This window comes from Bombus vosnesenskii, unplaced genomic scaffold, assembly GCF_011952255.1.
Source record: "Bombus vosnesenskii isolate JDL3184/JDL3185 unplaced genomic scaffold, Bvos_JDL3184-5_v1.1 scf7180000013286, whole genome shotgun sequence".
In the NCBI taxonomy this organism is placed as follows: Eukaryota; Metazoa; Arthropoda; class Insecta; order Hymenoptera; family Apidae; genus Bombus; species Bombus vosnesenskii.
Window position 1 is genome coordinate 868,759 of NW_022882939.1, and position 15,991 is coordinate 884,749.

At 38.6% G+C, this 15,991-nt stretch overlaps 1 protein-coding gene across 1 annotated transcript; it reads left to right on the top strand.

Moving 5' to 3' along the window:
- Window positions 1-9,919: 9,919 nt before the first annotated feature.
- Window positions 9,920-11,681, top strand: LOC117232337. Its single transcript, XM_033491670.1, has 2 exons — window positions 9,920-10,260; window positions 10,672-11,681. The coding sequence occupies exons 1-2, from the start codon at window positions 10,198-10,200 to the stop codon at window positions 11,011-11,013; spliced, it is 405 nt and encodes a 134-aa protein (XP_033347561.1). The 5' UTR covers window positions 9,920-10,197; the 3' UTR covers window positions 11,014-11,681.
- Window positions 11,682-15,991: the final 4,310 nt, after the last annotated feature.

Below are 15,991 nucleotides of genomic sequence, written 5' to 3' on the forward strand. Positions count from 1 at the left end.
TGTGCTCAACGGGGAGAGAAGAAAAAAAGAAAAAGAAAGAGGCGAGGGGTTGGAGGCGCGGGAAATGAAAATAGAAGAGAGACAGGAGTCTAGGGTTGTCCCAGGAGAGGGAGAGCGATGGAGGCATCGGGTGAAAGGCGACGAACATCGGGGAAAGAAACGGGCGAAAAGGGAAGAGAGGAGAGACAAAGTGGTAGAAACTAACGGCACGGACGGGAAGAAAAAAGCCGTTGGTGGGCGAGACGTGAATAGAAGAAAAATAGAATACCGGAGGAGCAACGGGGTTGGAGTAGAAGAGACGAGTAATGCGACAGAGAAGCGACAAGGGTGAGCGAGAGGAGACAGGACGAGACAGGGACGAGAGAAACGTGGCACAGAGCGAGCACGGTGAAATTAGCACAGATAGAGAAAGGATGAAATGGTTAAACGAGGGAAGGACGAAGCGAGATGAACAGAAAAGGGAGATAGTCAGGGCAGAAGCGCGCAGAGAGAGGAAAATGGAGTCGGTGGAAGAAAGACGGAGCGAAGGGAGAAACAGGGAATCGAGCAAGAGCAAGGCTATAGCTGCTGCCGTCCCGACCCGACCTCTCATCCCCCGTTACCCCATTCCTGTCTCCACCTCCCTAAACCTTCCCCTTTCCGCGCTACCTCATCTCCCAGCGTTCCCTCGGCTCTCTCTCCCTCCCCTCTGGTGCCGCTATCACCCTCGCCCACCATGGCACAACCACCCACCTATCCAGCCCACCGACCAACCATACCACACAGTAACACCCCGACCGACAGATCAATACCTACCAACTACCAAGCTGCTCCCAGATTATCATTCTATCCGTCCACTTTGAACAGCCCCGAAAATCGAGTGGACACACCGGCCCGTATGGACCCTCTCTTTCTCTTTCTCTTTCTCTCTGTTCCTGTCTCTCGCGCGCTTCTGATCGACCTCCCTCCTCGAAGGCCAGAACGCGTTCAAGAGAAACGCCGCTAAATGGAAACCGCGATCGGAGCGTACAGTCGCTTCATCGATATAGATCTCCTGACTGGAAACCGTTCTCTATCGTTGCTCGATTAACGCGGCCAAGAATTTAGTTTCGATGTTCGCTTTCCAGATACCGACTAGCTGGCTTATACGCCGTGTCGAGGTAAGTGTACTCCGCTGCAATGGCTGACTCGAGCGAACACCGTCCGTTCCATCGGAACATCCTACGCGCTTTAACGTTCTGTTTCGGCATCGGGGCCGAATGCTTTCCGGGATCGATAATTAACGAATTTGCGCGTGCAAGCTGCATTCGAATACGAAAGATGATATCTCGAACGCGTTCAAGAATTTTGGTGACAATTTGGAGGCAGGTTGTCCCGGTTATCACGGTGCGATCGGTCAGAGAAAATTTGTCCACAAGAAGCTTCGCTCCCGTTCATTTCATTTGAAAATTTATCAAGCACGCGTGCGCCGATTCTAAGCTAAATTCGTGCAAACACTGTTCTTTTCAAAACAAAGCCTTAAATAGACCAGTTTTACTCCGCAGTCAACGAACCAAGTTCGAATACACTGAACGAATCTCTGACTTCGATTCGAAAATAAAGCACCGAAGAAAAAAACTGCACGAAAAAGTTTCACCGTATATTATCGATTTACTTTTTCACAAAGAATCATCCTTTTGCTGATTGTACCGTGATTACAGAAATACGTCGATACCTTGTGTAACGAGGGATGATCTTTCCCCGCGCTTTTGTTCACGAGCTTCCGTACACTATGAGTTTCCTATATACAATAAATCGTTCGAACGAAGTAGTTTCATCTTTTTTTACGATCTGCAAACGAGGTCGTTTAAGTTAATCAACGTGCATGCGGGTGAGACAAAAGTGCAGCGAGAGGGTGGCTAAGGGGGAGGATAAAGAGAGAATTATTGCGAGAGGGAGAAGTTTTAGCGTATTTATCGCTCCCTTCTCGCACCTTTCTGCATCTCCACTCACTCTCTCTCTCTCTCTCTCTCTCTCTCTCTGCTCTTTCGTAATGAGCCAGCAATTTTTCAAAGCCGAACGACCTTCTGATCGCATACGCGTTACGTCAAATTAAAGAGCAACAGGTGTCTCTGCTGATCATCGGATGTTCTCTGCGTTAAAATAGTAGCATCGTGATATGACGACACCCGCGACAACATTCGTTGTCTTTGAAGTGAATATTATTACAGAAGAGGCGATTAGTTGGACAACGAAGGGATCGATGGAGGGAACCTCGATCGATCGTTGAGAATTGATGAAACGTGCAACTTCGACGATTTCTTTCTGTATCATTAGAGAAAAATTATAGCGTCTGTTGGGTTTTACTGGCGCAATACTAAAAATTTTAAATTTTATGTCAAATGCTGGTTTTTTTTTGTTTTACTAAGAATACAGTGAGATTCCATTTATTTTGCTATAAAAGTTGGATTATTTTTTATTATCATAAAATCTCGAGGATTTCTAATTGTAGGCCAAAGGTTAGGAAAATTTCTTAGTTACGATACACTCCTCTCTCTATCTTTTTTTACATCGTATCAAAGAGTAAATGCAATAGTATTTAGTGGAACGTATACAAAATGTTTTGTCTACATAGAATATAAAATCAATTTTTTTCCAGTAATATAATCTTCGCGCTTAAGAGTTTCTTGACAGCGAATTAAACACGAATAAAGAATTTGATTTGGAAATATGTCAATTGATAAAATTTAAGAGAGAATATTATTTCGCGACAGGAGATCATAAAAAGCGTACTTCCTACTTTCATAAGGTATATCTCATGTATCTTCCGTCCATTTGAATAAAACATTCATACATATAAATTATGAGTCGACGTGTGTATGTTTCCAAATATTTCTACATCTCTCACACTGACATACATACATTTTTCACTCATTATTATAATTCAGATACGTTATTTATTACGGGAGGAAGTACACAGGTGCAGAACGACACAAACTTCGCGTTTTACAAATTTAGTTTTACCGATTTATTTGTTACATCTATTTAAGAAAATGTTTGTTGATACATTGAAAATACGAAACAAATAAATCAACAGGCAGCAGAATCTGTCTGATCAAATACTCTGATTATAATTACCGAAAAGTATTAAAAATAACGACAGACTAAAAAACGTTACTCTTAAAAATAATCATCTCATCGAGATCCTTAAATTATCGACAACGACTTTCCACGAAATTTTTAACAACAATACGCAACAATTCTTTCATTTATGAAAAACCAATTCTTTATATTATTACTGTAAATATTTAACTAATATTTCCATTCTAACATGTCTCCCACGGTATCCCACGGTCTAAGAAAAAAATTGGGCAGGGGTTTACAGAAGGCAGAAGGGTGAAATCGATGATAACGCGATTTGATCGAAAAGGGTGGAACGTAACATCTTTCGGCTCGACCTTTTTAAACAAAAAAAGCGACGTAAATACACGTGGCCGGCAAAGGTGTTCCATTAGGCCGACCTTAAGTATCCTGGGCAAGGACGTCCGTTGTGAGGAAGATACGTCACCGACGACCGTGGCAACGTCACGAGGGCGCCTCCGGTGACGTCAGTGGCGTGCTAAATGAGATTAGATTCGCGAGGGTTTATTTGCGGCCTACGCATTTTCTGCCCCTGTGCTGCGAGCGAAATGCCACATCGTACGTTCCGGACGTGACTACTTACGACGTTCTGCATACTCTAAACGAAAACCAGTGACCCTTGAACTAAACCTCGGAACGGATATGAAGTAATGCTCGTTCCACTCGTGTCTCGCGTCAGATTTAAGCGGTCGTTGCTTTCTCAAAGATTTCATATTAGTTGTGCGTGTATTAACCAGTAGAGCGTATATACGTCAAAGTTTGTTGGGAATTTGTGCGGAAGGGATAACATTCATAATAAAATAATATTCCACAATTGCGTAAAATATAAACGCTGAATTGGGACTTTTTGTGCTATTCAACGCTGTTTGTTCGTGTTTTCGTTCGGAATACATGCAACATTAAATGTGTTGGAAAACGTGGCCGACTTTACAGCTTCGAAGATTTTATACGTTCTGCCAGGTAGCAGTAACAAAGTTAAGAGAGTTGTTGCAGAAAGATAGGAAATTTAACAACTTTGGAATTATTACTCGGTAGTTTAATACACATTTAATGACAAGAATCGGAAAGATATCTGTAAAATAGCTCATAATACTGTTAAAAAATAAAATTCTGGAAATTCCTTGGTATCAATACCGTGCAAGGGAATCTCCATTAACGCGAAACCCTTTATAGAATATAAAACGCGTGACGTGACACGAGGCATCGATCTCGGTAGTATCGATCCTCGTGCGAGCGACTCGCCAAGAGCTTGTTTCCTTCCCTCAATCATTCCAAGAAACCGTTCAATTTCGAGCAAAAATATTTCGCGCGGCAATTTTTCTTCGATTATACCGCAAGGTATAAAACGCGCATCCGTAATATTTTTTTTCCTGGTCGGGGGTTCCCACGCGTGGGAACAGCTGTGGCGCAAAACTGTCGCCGGAATATCCGTGTTACCGTTGCGTTTCCAGTGTTTGCAGCGTTACCTTGTAGACGGAGCGCGGGATCGGAAGCGTGGCAGGGAAATGAACTGTTATTATCAACACCGTCTGCGTTTAATCGTAAGTTACAACGTCTGCATACTTCTCGTGGCGGCGAAAGGACGATAGGACAGCTCGAGGTCGTGGCATGCGCCACGATAGGCCGGCAGCCACCGTGTGTGCATGCACAGGGCGAACCACCGTGTTGTATAGAAGTAGCTGTGTGTTGGCCGCGCGCGTTGCATAGCCGAGAGACAAGTGAACAAGAAAGGGAAACAGAGTGAGGAAGGAGGGGGGCGGAGAGAGAGAGAGGGCGTGCGAGAGCGCGTACACTGTGTGGAGGGCGGAAGAGAGAACACGCTGGTGGATGGAGAATGCGCGAAAAGGAAGGAGATCGCGAGAGGTGAACGATAAAGAGAATCACAGAGGGGGAGAAGCACGGAGTGCGATGCATGAAAAGGGGGAAAGAAAGAAGAAGAAGAAGAAGAGGAGGAGGAAGAAATAAGACAGAAGGAGGGATAATAAGAGAAAAGGAAAGGACGGGGAACTGGAATGAAGAGAGGAATGGAAGAAAAAGACGAGTTTATAAAGGGAGGCGGAAGAGAGAGAAGGGAGTCGAAGGGAGAGCAACGTCGACGGCCAGCGTGAGAGAGATAGAGGGAAGAAGAGATAAAAAGAGAAATGAAAAGGAAGAAAAGAGTTCTTCTTCGATGGCAAGGCGTTCTTCGGTGTTGCAGGCAGCGGCGGCATAAATCGGTCGAAGGGAAAACTTTTTGGGCGCGGAGTTACCAGTCGGTATCTCCACTCCGCGCGTATATGTACGTATACACATATGTGTATGCGGTTTTATCTGGCGGTACTCGGGGATGTTGCGGGTTGATTTATCGCCTGTCGTTGCCATGGAAACCTCGGCGTGACCGGCTTGCGCGACACCCTCATATCCGAGTCGACTCTCTGCTTTACCCTCTCTATCTCTCGGCTTCTATCTCATTCTAACGCGGTTGTCTGTTACTCTCACCGTAGCTCCTCTCATCCTCTAATACACGCTTGCTATCTCTGTTAGTCGCTCCCTTCAATGGTATACTCTCCATTCGTACCCTTTTCCTCTAGAATCCGTTCGTTTCTGTCTCGTTCGTTCGCAGCGTGCCTATCCGTTCCAGTGCCTATCTCCCTCGATCATCCACTTCTCCTCCTCCCTCTAACGTCTCTCTTTTCCCACTTCCTCTTGCCTTTCTCTTTCTTCGAAATATGTATGTATATTCGGGCTGCGTCTCTCCTTATTGCATTCCCGCTCTATTTGTCTTTACACCGTATCACTATCCCTGTTGTCTCTACCATCTCCGTCCATCCTTCCCCGTGTTTCTCACCTTCCGTCTCAACGTGTCTTCCTTTCTCGCTCCCATCAGCGACCACGTACCAACCTCTCCTTGTCTCTCCTAACCCATACTCCCTCCTTGCTGCTCGCAAGCTCTCTATTCCACTGTCGTTCATTTATCTCCCTCTCGTCGTCGTTTCCTTCCTTTTTCCATTCCGCTTTGTAGCCTCCCTTTCTGCTACGTTCTACCACCATCTACGTGTCTCTCATACACCCCGACTCCCGTCGTCTTTTCTCTCCTTTCTTCGTCCTTCCTTTTCCCCCCTTCGATGTACCGACGGCTTCGCTCACCCACGCACGCCTCGGCAATCCCACTCCTACGGCCTCTAACCTCCCCGACCGCCCTTTTCCACGCTCCTTGCTCACGTACATACGCCGTGTCTCTTTCCCTTCAGCTCGCCCTCAAACCACTTAGCCGACCGACCAACCACCCATCCACCTATCTACTACGGCTCACCCACCCTTCCTTTCCTTTCCATCCACCCACTCTCATCTTCCCTTCGATATGCACCCCACGCTACTATCAGCTTCTACTCCCACGCGCGAGCTTGAAACCCCCCAGAGGAACGTCAAGGAGGCGACTACCGGAGGAGTTCTCTGCAAAGAACCAGAACTCCAGCCACCTCCTCACCTCCACTCGCGCCTGCAACAGCCCCTCGGTCGCTTTTACCTCCTCCATCCACCACCATCCGCTCCGCCAATCGAGTGTCGACTGGCTGCTGGCTTGGTGCACGTTTGCGCTACTGCACAGGGCCTCTGATCGTTCCACGCGATCTAGATAAAGAGCGTTATCTAACTGTGCGGCTAATTAACCGGCTTCTCGTCTAGTTATCAGTCTAGGAGCACTTTACTTTCTTCGTCTCTCGATGCAAACCGATCTCCAGCGAGTGACTTTTCGTCTTGCGATCTCCGGGAACCACCGATCACTAGGGAATCCCCAAGGAAAATTTCGTTATCGACCGAGTTAACGCAGATTCGAAGAGATAAAATGTGATTTAGATCCGGCGAGTTGTGAAAGCGTATAAAGAAATACAAGAAATTTTGTTTACGAGCTATTCGTAGAAATTTAGAATTATATGAAAAACTTAGAAATCTTAACTTGAAATCCAATCTGACCGGTTGGACACGACAGAAAGGAATATGAGATGTTGAAAATTTTAAATCAGATTTATTTGGAGATTTAGAAATGTAAACTTGGAGTTTTCATATTTTGAGGAGAATTTTAAACTTTTTTTGGCAATGAACCGTATTACCGACGGTAGATAATCTTGACAAAGGACGTTCGATTCTTGGCGCATTTAGCCAGTATAAAAAATTCCCTAGGCAATAAAAAATTAATGTTTGTGGATTGACCAATGATTTTGCCAGACGTCTAGTGGCAATGATTCGAATGAACATCGAAAAAGTTCAACTTAAATGTCGACCATCTGCTATTCTATTCGCTGCTACGAATCGAACGCGGTGCGTGACTGAAGAAGGATCGATTGGCATATGCGGGTCTAATTAGAGATTCAGCCGAGAATTACGAAAACCCCACCACGGTTAGATTACTTTCTTGAAAGACGAGTTTCATAACGAGTTCAATTACTTTCACAAATAATGTTCCCCGTTACTGCCTGGTTGCTCGAATCACGCGCAAAACAGTTAATTACTGAATCGAAGAATTTCCGCAGTGACAATTTTTCCCAGATCCTTGCAAAACCTGATACTGATCGGTAGAAACCTATCTCTTCGTTCCGTGTTTAGAATCGCGTTAATTATAAATATATTGTTATATTATTTTTTACATTGTAATTAATATCTTTGATCTTTTTAATTATATAGATTTTTATTTAATGTTTTAATGTAACGAATATCATATATGTACGAAATAAATAAATAAACATAACAAAAATATTCATTTAAGCATAAGTGTCAACAATTTTGAAATATTTGATATGAAATATTTAAGTGTAATATAGTTACTTCATTATTGTTATTAAAACGATAGAATACAAATACATAGAGTAGCATAATAACCCAATGAAAAGTTGCTTACAATACAATAAAAATTATATATGTATTAGAAGTTTGTGTTACCGACTCTTGATAAAGAAGTGACGCTAAGATAAACTATATACCTTCTTTTCTACTTCTAGTAATAAAAACTTTGTATTATTATTGTATTATAGTCAACATCGGTGTAATAAAATGTATTATGCAATTCTCTAGTAGCTCAAAATTAACATTCATTATTCATCGTAAGTAAGTACACGAACCTTACGTCGATACACGATTATCGATTTCCGTCTTAAATTTTCACAATCAATGCAAGTTCCGTGCAAACATAATCATCGAATAAATCTGACAGAGTTCAGTACATCTAATGTCGATCTTATCTATTATATTAAGCAAAATATTCAAACAAAGAATAGGGCTACATAAAACATAAACCATTCGTACGTCCATCAAAGAAATACTGTATCCATATAGAATTTCACTAGCCTAGTGTAAAAGGCACCAAATGTCTCAACGTTAACAATACGGGAAAAAAGTGAAGATAAGGAGTTACGAAAGATCAGACAATATCCGGTGGAAGACAATGACGTCGTGCCAAAGGAAAACGGCAGGAAATATAAGGTCAGGTCGATAGACCCAGGCGAAGAGAATATTCCCGAGGCATCGTTGTCGGTCTCATTGTTATCGACCCGTTGGTATTCCCCGGCGTCATTGGTAGCAGGATCACGTGGTGTCTATCGCCTTCCAACCAGTCAGCTCTCTCGTACAATGCACACCATTGACATAACTTTAAGCAGTCCTGCGTGAAAGGTCATAAGCGCAACTCTGGTATAATCAACGTCTTATATGCACTCTCGAATCCTCGCCATCCGCTTCTCGCCGTATGCAAAAATCATTCGATATGACTTTGATTGACGCGACACAGTGAAATAGATGGAAATTAATCTTTATGAAAATAACGACCTCCTTTGCTGGCGTTAATTACTTTATATTGGCTAAAGGGGACTTTTTTAAAGAGTAACAAGAAAATTAGGACTTTCGATTATGACGAATTTATAAAAATTGGTAGATCGGCATTGGTTTATACAAAGATCGTATATATATAAATTAATGGTTGTTTCTGGCATAACATTATTTAATTATTAAACCAGAAGGAAATTCAGCTTTTTGACTATGTTGAATAGCAAAAGTTGACAAATTGGTATTGATTTGCACAAAAAACTAAATATATGGCATATTGACATATATGACAAATAGGAAGGATTATTTTTCAAAATAAAAAGAGAACTATTTGATTATGATGATTTACAAAAATTGAACAATTAATATTGGTAAAATAGAAAATTCTTTGATTATTTTGAATGAACAAAGATTGAATATAAAATCATTCGGTATTTCAGAATTTTTGGAAGAATCAAACGTTGTACGTTATGTTTCTGTTTTTCCCTGTCGCTGTACAATCAATAGTTTTGACTTACGTGATATATAAATCTAAAAACTTTCAATTAATAGCCAGTATGTTTTCTTTTCGTGAACAATTTAATTAACCGAGACAATAGAGGCTATCGAGCTCACGATACACGCGAATGCAAATCAGGTTGCATATAATTAGGCATGGCATGGAAAATAACACGATACTCCTGCTTTTGATATGATAATTATCAAACGTGGCTACAGATTCGAGTACGATGGACACAAATATAATGGATTTCCATCTCGCTCGATATTAACACGCGACTCATTGGCAACAGTACCCCCTAACTCTCATTCTTCGGTCACGTATGCAATATATCATTTGCATACAGGTGAAAACGAACAATAACTTCAAACAATATTACTATAGTGACGAGGAATATTCTTTTAACACATTTTTTGATAAATATCAGCTAAATATCATTCTAAATCCAATAGAAAATTAATATAAAACATTTACAAAGTCCTATTTGTTTCCTGATCTCAATCGATTCTCATTTTTAAATAACATTGTCCCATCTGTGTTCAATAACATTGTTACTTGTTAATTGTGTCTGAATTGTTCTCTCGTTCATCGAACAAAGAATCGCGATAAGGATGCGTGTTATCCGTCAGCTGGGACAACTCTGAATTTCAAAGAGATATCTTTGAAAAAAAACGGAGAATAGGTCAAGCTTGAATTTTTAACGATCCACGGTCTTCGGCGTACGTATATAAGACGAAAGGAAAATTCTACTGGGAAATGTTGCTCGTGTTGTTTCGCGGTTAAACTATATTAACAACGAATTCGTTATGTCGCGTCTCACCGCATGGATTGCTGCTTTGTTCATATTGATCGGATCTGTTTGGTCACAGGTTAAGACTTGCCACGGTTTTCGTGTTTCTAAAGCTCGATTACATAACCATAAATAATTTCCGATGATACCAGAGTGATTATTAATTATCCTTAATATCAATTTTCCACGAAAATCGTTAATTTCTCCACGAACGAATTTTTCTTCGCATACGTAGATAACATTTTTTTTTTTTTTTGTCAATTATTTGCTATTTTCTGATTTTCTTTCAAAGAAAATACAGTGCACTAAATTTAATTTTTCTGCAAATAAATACATTAATTTCGTTATTGTTCAACTAGTTAACATTTTGAATGCGTATAGTGTCTTTTTATGAGCAATTAACAATTAATGATTATTGCATATTATAATTTCCTGTATAAATATTAATTATATAAATATTAATTTCTTGTTCTTATTATCATACATATAGGAACAGATTCTTGAAGAAGGAATCGAGGAACCAAGATTCGGCTTTGGTTTGCTCGAGCCGATACGAATATTTTTTTGCAAGAATTCTTGCGAGTCGACTGAAGGAAAACCGTACATACTGAATCTTGCCTGTGCCGTAAAGTGTCCTGAATTATATTTACCTCATACAACTTCAAACCCAGCTACTTCAACAATAAAATCATCGAGTTCACCAGCTGAATCGAGTATGCCAGCTATGAGTATGCCAGTTATGAGTATGCCAACTGCAACAAATAGTATGCCAACTGCAACAAATAGTATACCAACTGCAACAAATAGTATGCCAACTACAATGCGTATATGAACAGAACCGAATTTGTCAACTAAATCGAATATGGTAGCTGTACCACGGAATGCTTCGACATCAAGTAATATCACTAATGCTAATGCTGACTCAACATTGCTTTTTCTTTATGTACGAATAAGATTTTTTGAGAATTTCATTATATATTTTCGTAGAATATAATATACTAACAACTAATGTATATTTTCTATTCAACTTTAGATTAGTATGACGTTATGGAAATTTCATGGTTCGTTATTAATAATAAACTGCGTGTCGAAATGAGAAAGACTTTCTTTCGGTCTTTTGCATTGGACTAACGAGAATGAAATTTTTGCTAACACAATGTTAATTATGGAAGTTATTAAATCCGTTTCTTTTGTATGTAGAGAACGAGTTTTTCGAGAATTTTTAATACATGGTTCTTTAGAGTGTAGCCCAATATTTTCATTGACATGATGTTATGAACAAGTGAAATTTTTACTTACACGATTTGATACAATTTGTTGGCTTTTTATATTTCTAAATAAATTGTGCTTTCATCAACGAGATTCTGATTTAACTTGTTCATTTGTACCATGTCCTGTTTCTATAAGTCCTCAAGTTATACGAAGGATGGCGTTAGTAATACTGAGATATTCCGTAATGCGTTAACGAAGATTTCTGTTTCATTAAAACAGGAATATTATTCACGGTCGATATCAAAGAAAAATTAAATTTTGTTATCGATTTTTAAAATACATTTCCTGGTAACTATCCTGTTTCTAAAGTTCATATATGCACAGATAATATCATTATCGTTTCCCTTGTACGCTACAAGAAATTCCGCTTCTTCGGTTTGTTTCTGCTACTATTCCCGAATTTCACGTATTATAAGTGTTATAAATTAATAAACATAATGAAGCTTAAATGTATCTATCCTTGATACTCGACAGCGATAAAATAAATTTATACAGATATTCGTTCATAAAGAGAAATTACCAAATGTATACCAATTCTATTGGGTTGGCAACTAACTGATTGGGGATTTTGTCATTAGGTGGTAATGACGAAATGACTTAGTTGCCAAACCAATATTTAATCAGAGTGGAGTGAGTCAAAATGCTGAGAACTTCCATTTACTTGCGTTTCGTATTTTGATTTCCAAAAATTATCTCTTTATATAGTTATATTTTATATAGTTATAGTTTATATAGTTATATTAGTTTTATAATTAATTAATTTATAACCTTATTCTTCTATATGTTTTAATAATTTCAGTGTAAAAAGAGCAGCGCGGTTGTACTCTTACGATCGTTAATTTTATATCTAGCAATTCGAATCATTTATTATTTCAACTAGACATGTACATAAAATTTTCTAAAATTCAAACTGATATATCGATAAAACTCCATTTTTCCTTATTTAAAATCAACATGAATTATTTCGATCATCAGGCATTCATTAAGATATTCCGTTTAAATACTAAAAGCGGTTTTAATCATATCCGTTCTGCGATACCGCCAGTTTCGACACTCGTTGCTTTATGAGTGAACATTTATGCATTTATTGAAAATTTATAAGTGCAAAAGTAATATAAAACGCCAACCTGATGTAAAAAAATATACAAAATATGCAAAATACAGTGCTTTCTATACTACTTGGTAGGTGAAACAACTCTACCAAGATTCTATCTTTCTAATTATATCTTTAAAAAGATACATAAAAATTCGCAGTTCAACTATGAGAAAGCTTTTATCTATCGTTATTTTTTTATTTATATTTTATCATTTTTTATCGTGATTTTATTTATTTATATACACGAAGCTTTTATTTTATCATTGTTTTGTTCTCCATTGTACAAAAGAACCGAAGATAGCGAGGAACAGCGATTAAGCAGCAGGTGAACAGACTCCAAAAATGGAATTTTCCGTGCTTGCATTCGAGATTTGTCGCCGTTTTTAAACGAGTCTCTGTACCTTGCTAATTAATGGCTGCCACCTTTTACGCCGTTAACCCTCTCATGTTTGGTGTAATTCGATCACCAGCTCATTGTACGGGCGTGCATACAGAAAGTGAGAGGACACACGTCCCTCGTAATAGCTCGGTCGCGATTACTTTCACAACGGGAGCAAGGTCTTAGGTTTTTCGTGGCCGGATGCGTCGTAGCTTGGTTGTTTCGTCGTTTTCGAAATTTCAATAGAGAATGACATTCCTTTATTTTCCAAAGTATTAGATATTTCGAATGTTTTGCGACGAATTGTTGGGGATTAAAATCGAGTCCTTAAATAAAAAATATACTGTGGGAGTTGTGACTGTTTTGTAATAATTTTAAGGAAATTAGTAATAAAAAAAAAATAGAAATAAAAATAATACAAAAATAATAATCCATTTATAGTATCCTTCCAAAAATGTTCTTTATTCTAGTGTCCAACACGTATAGAAGTTTTCGAACAGTAACAAGGATTTTGCCTGAAATTCATAGTCAAGAGCTAATAAAAGGATTATGTAACTGTGTTTTCGAACAAATTCTATTAAATAACTTATTTTTTCTTTTCTCGGTTCTTAATTGCGGAGAATGGAGATACGGAAGAAGATTGAATCTTGTATAAACATTGGTAAACTCGAATGAAAAATTATTTGTTCGAAAGTTTCGTATACCTTTTTCCAAAGAATAATTCGTCGATTAGAAACCAGGTGAAATGTCGGTATCAACTATCGGTATCAAAAAAAGTGGTGCGACCACGACAAACAGGATGTCGAACAATGGACATAACAGGATACGAACGATGCAGGACATACGGACCAGACTCGCCTACTGTGAATCACGCGGCGAGCTATGCAAAAGAATGAAAGTTCCGTGAAGTCGTGTGGTCGCAGTTTCGATTCCGTATTAGAACCACAACGATAATATTACGATACCGTGCTCTTTTTCAACTAATCAACTGGTGTAAACCTCTCTATAACATCTAGTAAATGACCCATTCGATTGGCGTAAAAAACACCACGTCAAAATATCGTTTTGCAATTTTTATACATTCCAAACTTCAATGATTCTAACAGATTTGCGTTATGCTGTGTGAAAGATCGTTGAAATTTCAGTGTTACGTTATTAGAGATATTACAGAAACGTTATGCACGACAAATACGTAATATGAATAAACATAGTTTATTCCGTGAAACAGTTACATATATATGCGCATATTTATGCATCCGTGAAAAATTTTAAAGTGAAAAATCCATAGAATACACGTAATATCAAAAAATATTTGTAAAATATTGACACGTAAAACATACTTGTCACAGTATAAGAGCCAATGTCTTTAATATCGTGGACATAAAAATTTCAGAAATTGAATTTCGAACAAAGTTAGGTAAAAAAATTGGAGAAAGTTTAAAAGTACGATCGTTTATATATACCTATACATACGGAATCGAAGCTATTCGTATTGATGTAAGTTATGGCATCGTAGATTTAATTTGATCTTATCTAACATTGGTTTTATATACAGGGTGGTTGGTAACTGGTGGTACAAGCCGAAAGGGGGTGATTCTACGCGAAAAAATAAGTCGAAAATATAGAATAAAAAATTTTTTTTTTTTAATTTTTCCATCGAGACAACGATCTACAGTGAGATCCGTTATAACGTACCGCACGCGTACCGAGCGAAAATTCAAAGTCGATTTTCTCGAAAACAAAGCCTCAAACGAAAAATTCTTATTCTATATTTTCGACTTATTTTTTCGCATAGAATCAGCCCCTTTCCGCTTGTACCACCAGTTACCAACCACCCTGTATATGCGCATATTTATGCATCCGTGAAAAATTTAAAAGTGATAAATTCATAGAATACACGTAATATCAAAAAATATTTGTAAAATATTGACACGTAAAATATACTTGCCACAGTATAAGAGCCAATGTCTTTAATATCGTGGGCATAAAAATTTCAGAAATTGAATTTCGAACAAAGTTAGGTAAAAAAATTGGAGGAAGTCTAAAAGTACGATCGTTTACATATACCTATACATATAGGATCGAAGCTATTCGTATTGATGTAAGTTATAGCACCGTAGATTTAATTTGATCTTATCTAACATTGGTTTTATATATATCGTTTGATTTGTTATCAAGTGTTCGAGCCTAATTGTCTTAGGAGAAAACGATCGTCGAGGTTCTATTTCGAACACAGGAAAATATTATCCTATAGACTATAGACAAAAGCGGAATTTCATTGCAGCTGTCGCAATCTTCTGCTGGCAGAAGTCGAGGACACGTTTGAAGGTAAACGCCAGTCGCGGCAATAAAAGGAAGTATTTAACGATCTAGATTCTAATCTAGAATTCCAAATTCTGATCCGCTTTCTCCTATTTCGATGTATACATATGGCGGAAATATTTTCTTGGAAAGTACACGAACATCATTTCATTCCTGTTCTCTTTGGTCTTTCGAGCAACTTTGTTCGTTTCTCATTAAATTCCAACGCGATGCCGGAGATTAATTGCAGGTACAGGGAATGCGGATATATTCATTTACGATAGTATTAACAAATTAATCTTCCATTTAGCCATTAACAACGAGTCGGTAACGAGAAATTAATATATCGAAGTAAAATTAGAAACAACTGCTGCAAGCGATATCAAAAGAAACATTTTAATTAGAAAAATTTCACCAAATTTGATTCTTTGCTCATTATTTTAATAAGAATCTAAGTGTGCAAAAATTAATGACAAAAACTGTGTTGTAAAATATATCGTAAACGTTGCAAGTTTGAAACAAATACATACTAACGAATATCGTATTCACATATGTTACATACATACGTTTAATTAATTTAGTGCGTATACTTTTTAACAACAAGTGACAAATCAAAGAATGTTCGATCATTATTTGAAGCTCGTTCAATACCGCCCCAGGGATGAATAGAACAGGATCGTGACGGAAAGCAGCTGTATAGCGAGCATGAAAATCATAGTTGCCGCAGCATCAGTCAATCAAACGGCCTGGGAAACCGGTGGG

Coding starts and splice junctions, on each gene's coding strand:
- LOC117232337 (XM_033491670.1), top strand. CDS start 10,198: ATGTCGCGTCTCACCGCATGGATTGCTGCTTTGTTCATATTGATCGGA. Junction 10,261..10,671: donor TCGGATCTGTTTGGTCACAG/GTTAAGACTTGC, acceptor TCATACATATAG/GAACAGATTCTTGAAGAAGG.